Source organism: Lolium rigidum, chromosome 6 (genome assembly GCF_022539505.1).
Source record: "Lolium rigidum isolate FL_2022 chromosome 6, APGP_CSIRO_Lrig_0.1, whole genome shotgun sequence".
Classification (NCBI taxonomy): domain Eukaryota; kingdom Viridiplantae; phylum Streptophyta; class Magnoliopsida; order Poales; family Poaceae; genus Lolium; species Lolium rigidum.
In genome coordinates this window covers 169,119,330-169,124,827 of record NC_061513.1, presented here as the reverse complement: position 1 = coordinate 169,124,827, position 5,498 = coordinate 169,119,330, and the positions used below count along the sequence as shown (strand labels likewise).

The 5,498-nt window shown below is 45.8% G+C and overlaps 1 protein-coding gene across 1 annotated transcript; it reads right to left on the bottom strand.

Annotated features, from left to right (window-relative positions):
* Nucleotides 1-2,207: 2,207 nt before the first annotated feature.
* Nucleotides 2,208-4,900, bottom strand: LOC124665250 (alpha-ketoglutarate-dependent dioxygenase alkB homolog 6-like; the record flags this gene model as incomplete). The annotated part of the gene is given in 6 exon segments (XM_047202671.1): nt 2,208-2,746; nt 2,828-3,083; nt 3,167-3,279; nt 4,419-4,457; nt 4,568-4,628; nt 4,758-4,900. Coding segments are annotated over 6 exon segments (713 nt in total), but the record flags the coding sequence as incomplete, so codon positions are not given.
* Nucleotides 4,901-5,498: the final 598 nt, after the last annotated feature.

Below are 5,498 nucleotides of genomic sequence, written 5' to 3'. Positions count from 1 at the left end.
CCTCAGACCGAGCCCACGATCGCTCTGTGGCCCAACCTTTCAGCCGTGCCCAAAATCGAGCTCACATCCACGCCCAACCCTACAACATCATGGTCAGACCCTATAGCTAAGCTCACCGAGTGACGCTTTGCCAAGCCCAACCTTGGCCGCCCGCCGAAGACGAGCCTTTGCTGCCGCCCGCACCTTGCTAGTTAGTTAGGCTGATGCACGAGCTTCGTGGGATGGCGCGAGACCAGTTCGTGTAGCGGTATTACAGCAACATCCGAGTGGACGTGGGATGGCACGACCGGCATACTCGCTCTGTTAGCTGATTTTCCGTTTGTTTTCAGTTGTAAGCGGATCAGATTCTTTTTGCGAGTAAATAAGGAGAACACAAGGTGAAAAGCTGTATGTTGTACGCAACACAAAACTGTGTGTCTCTCTCGTTCGTTTTCCACTGAATTCGTGAGTGTGTGAGAGGTTTTGCAATGATTCGGTCCCAGGTCTATATTCACGTGTATAGCAGGGGTAATTTGGTCACTCTAACTAAAAGCTGACAAGCCTAATTTCTACTTTGACGGAATAGTCTAACAGAGTAGACGGTAGTGTCATATAAGGAACAAATTTTAGACCTAGTGTCAAATAGGGAAGAAAAAGTTTTTCAGTGTCAAATAAGGAACCACATTTTAGTGTAGTGTCAAATAAGGAATTTTCTCGAATTTTAGAGCATCTCCACCACCCGTCTCCCTGGGAAAGCCTCTAGGATGCCTTTTTTTCATCCGGATGGACGAAAACGGCTCAGTCGCGCCCCTGGTTCCTCGTTTTCCATCGGATTAGGCCTTTCATCCATCCGGCGAACCCAGGCCATCCCCGGCCCTCCGGGGTGCGATCGGGGACTCCGGATGAGAGAAAAGCGCGGAAACCGTCTGGTGGCCCCGACCTGTCGGCGACAAAGGCCTGGGTTTCTACGGCAATACCCTCGTCTTCCCGATATACGTTTCGGGGGAAATTTGTAATTCTACGGCAATACCCTCGTCGAACGAAAGATTTGAACAAACTCAAGTGGTGCAACATAGACAAATTATATATAAAATTTTGAATAAACATAAAAATTACATATAAAAACTTTAAAACAAACTTAAACTACTTCTTCTTCCAAGATGGCCCCGCCTCATCGTCGTGGCGGCGATGCTTCCGGCTCGTCACCTCCTCGTCGGAGGAATTTGAGTCCTCCTCGTCGTCGAAGGTGGTCGCCGGCTGCGCCTTCGCCTTCGCCCGGGCCGCCACATCCTCAGCCTCCTCCTCCTCCTCCTCCTCCTCGGCCTCTTCCTCGTCCTGCTCCTCGGCCTCTTCGTCCTTCTCCTCGTCGTCATCCCATTCGTCCTCGCTGGCCGGCGGTGGGGAATCGTCGCTGCTGGACGATGCAGCTCGATCCCACCAATGGCGCCATCCAGGCGGCTTCCCCTCGCTGTCGGTGTATGATGGCCAAGAGAGATCGCTCATGGTTGACAGAGGATGGTGAGGAGAGAATAGATGAATGGCGTCGGCCGTCGGAAACCGTATATGTAGGTCTATCGACGAAGAGAGCGGCGGTTGCTATTCCGCGGAGTTCGTGCTCCATTACGGCGGTTCTCGCGTCGATGCCACTTCGACCGTTCCCGACGAGGCGTTTGGGCTCCCCAGACCACTTCGCGTACCATTACGGCGGTTCAATGCAACGAGGGCACTCCGACGGTTGCCCTTCCCGGCGACTGCACCGTCGATATGCACGCGGTGGGTGAGCGTCAGCAGGCGATCATGGGCTCGCCGCTGGGAAAATGGGCCTCTCCAGACCAAACTTACATCCAAAGATTTCGGCCTGGGGAGCCCAACGGCTGGGATGCTCTTAAAGGCGTCATTTCTGAAGACATGGAGTCTTTTTTAGAGGAAATCCAGGCCTTCTGGGAAAATTTTGAGGCTTTTCTTATTTAAGGTATCACCTCAGGGAGAATCAGATATTGGATATATCAACGCAGGCTCCTTATTGAGCACATACTAAGTACGTTATCAAAAGTATACCATTAGATCCATTGGGCAACAAATGTGCCCAAATCATGTAGGACTAAAAGTTCATTCTCAGCTCAAAACAAAAAGTTCATTCTACCGATACATTCAACAACATAAAGTTCATGGACATTTTGACATTGATATTATCAATCATGGACAGACACTCTGCTTCACCACATCAAGAACAAACATATGTGACCTTGTATAAATTGCAAGCACAAGCACCTCCCATACACTGGTTGCCGACGAGACGCAAGCGTAATTTACATCTTGGCATGCTAAACGACCAAAAGACAACCGATCCAAAATGGGCAATATGCTGTTTTCTCTAACCTCTGATTTGCTAGCAACTTCTCTGCATCTACTACAACTGTTTCTCACTGTTGTCCCACCGTCCATGCTGATGTAAGCAGGCCGTATGGATACTAGAACTTGAATAGCTTATTGTGTACTTTCAGCACTAGCCGGCACGTCAACGAGACTCTTGTCATCGTCCGCTGGAAGGTGCCAGTTAGCTCAGAGTCAGCATCTGCTTTACCTTTTCTGTAATCAGAGTTTTGATTCTTGAATTGTGGGCACTGTGAGATATTTGCAACCTGTAGAACGTAATCAGAGCTACATTAACTATCTGCATCATTTACATTTGGAGTGATTTGCAGGGAAAAATGTTTTACCTTGTCTAGAATATGTAGCTCATTATCTTGTATACCGTGGAGAAAGTCTGCAAATGTCATGAAAGCATAAATAATTTAATTTGAAGACGGTTATCTAGCTAATTCAGGAAAGAAACCATAGGGTTAACCTGTATAAGCCTGATCTTTGAATATTAACAGGCTGGAGGGCATTAGTAGAAGTGACAAAGAAGCAGGATTGGCTTCTTTAGTGTCTTCAACCTTATAGGAACCATTACTCTCCTGCAATTCATCGGATTGTACAGTCTGGAGATATGTATCTTCATGCCCTCTGAGCTTTCCATGGGGTGTGAAATCAATCACAACCGGCGAAGCAAGGGATATGATAGCAACAACAGGGAAATAGGCAGGACCATCTTGGTGTGGCTGAAAAGTACAACGTTATTGTACTCCAATGAAGCGCGGACCATAAGATAGAAATGAACAATAAAGACCTGGTGATTACTGACCATGATCCCTTGATTAGGATGATATTCATTAATCAGAACATGATTGATTGCTGAAGGAAATAAACCAGTCCACTGGCAGATTTTGTCGGTTATCTTTGTCAGCCATGGAGGTACTGCAATATTAGGAAAATTAACATAAAGTTCCATGCTAAGAACTGTGGCGTATGCCCGAGTAAGAAAAATATTAAGAACGTGCAATGTTTGTTAATATAAGTGCTCATTGTATTAATAATTCCTTAGAGAATTTTTTTTCTGTGCAGCAATAAAATTCAAAACACACCAAGAATGCATTGGCACCGGCCACAAATTTGCATGCAAGCATGAGAGTAATACTTAAATGATGCAGTAGCCACAAGCAATAATGTATAAAAAGAGCATGCAATCTGTTGTTGAGGATTACAACTAGAAAAGAAACATAACGAAGGAGCGAATGGTAACCGATTTCATTCGTATGCTTGTGCAATGCCCATATACGAAGGATATGTGGCGCTGGCTGGTGGCATGGTTACTGATCGAGCACCTCAACCTACGTAGCTGGCCACTGCAAAACTGTATTACAGATTGGTGGCTCGACAGAATCAAAGACTGCAAGTTAGATACAGAGCTAGAGCGAAGGCCCAAGTCAATGATCCTATTGATGATGTGGGGGGTTTTAAAGGAGTTAGATACAGAGCTAGAGTTAGTTTTTTGTACACAGCTCTACCTCAAATCACTCATCAATATTTTGCAATGTTTTTTTTTTTTGGATTACAGAGGGGGTATATCATATGTTTTTGTTTACTCAATGACGGAAAAAGATGCCTACAAGGTGCAAGCATGACTGTAAGCCTTAAGTTACGTTATAGATCAAAAGAAATACTATGATTTAAGAAAGATACAATCTGGTGTGGCCAATTATAACTGGACTAGGGAACAACTTGTACAAATGAGCAAAGCATAACTGATTTTCTTTGACTTATGGAAATATATAAGACGATAATAGAAACTGTTCTTTGTTTATCTGTCTAACTGAGAACATGATCTTCTTTCATATTTCGCCATTTGTAAGGATTATTGAGTGGGGCAGAGGGGATCCAAAATCTAGTTACCAAGCTTATTGCAACCAAACTATAGAGCAACTACGAGTCCCTGAAATACCTCCGTGAAACCACATGGGAGCACTTCAGTAGTTCAGTTATGTAATAGCATGCCTAATCATGACACAGAATCCACAAAAGATGGGCTAAAGATTAGAATGTTGATGATCACTCACATGCCTGCGGCAGTAGCCCCTTCTCGTGCACCACTCCTCCTGCACAAGTCAACCAAATCAATGCAGTGCCCACGCACAGCCGAAAGGAAGAAATTACCAATGAACGATTAGGGGCTCAGCTGGCAAGTAGTAAGACGAAGCACACGCACCCCAGTTCTGCAGCCGCCGGTTCTTCAAAGTCTTCCACTTGGGCGCCGGCGCCTGGTAAATCTGCACCGGAGGTCGCCACCAGCGCATCAAACCACAGTAACAAGAGAGGAGAGAGCAAAAGAACGCGAAATCGAAGTAGGGGATCCGGTTGGTACTACTGTAGTAGAGAGGACAAGATTAATCTAGTACATGATGGAGGAGCTGGGACTGCTCAGCCTGGGAGATGAAGTCGGGGACGTAGAGAACGGTGGGGATGGAGCCGATGGCGTAGTCCGAGGGGCTCCTCAGGGACAACGCCGACGACAGAATCTCCTTCTCGTCCGCCGCCACATCTAGCTCCTCCATTGCTGCTTCGAACCGATGGGTGCAGGGCGGTCCTATACGGCTATACCCCGCCCATTGCGGCCTCTATCTGGGGCGCCGCACAGGGCGTTGTAGGTTTGGGCCGGGCCCGTTAGGCACCCTGGTGGTTACTCCCCTATTTTTCTTCAATTTTCTACCGCTTTCTTCGGTTCTTTGGGTTTCTCCTGTTTTTCTTTCCTCCGTTTTTTTTTGTTTTTTGCAGGTTTTTTTTTTGAATTTTTAAAACCTGAATTTGTTTCAATTTTATAAATTTTCAGTTTCGAACTTTTTTCAAGTTTAAACTTTTTCCATATTTGAATCATTTATAGATTTGCAAATTTTAATCTAAATTTTAAATTTTGAATATTTTCAAATTTAAACAATTTTAAATTTAAACATATTTAAATTTGAAAATTTCATGTTTGGAGGCGCGGGAAATAGCTACGTTCTCTGAGCTGGGCCTAACGGCAGTTTCCTGCGGGCGGCGAGCCAGATAGAGGCCACTAAATGCGGTAAAACCTATTTCCCGCCCAACTACGGGGTGGGATTAACGCCCATCCGCGTGCGGGGGCGAGCTAGCCACGACCC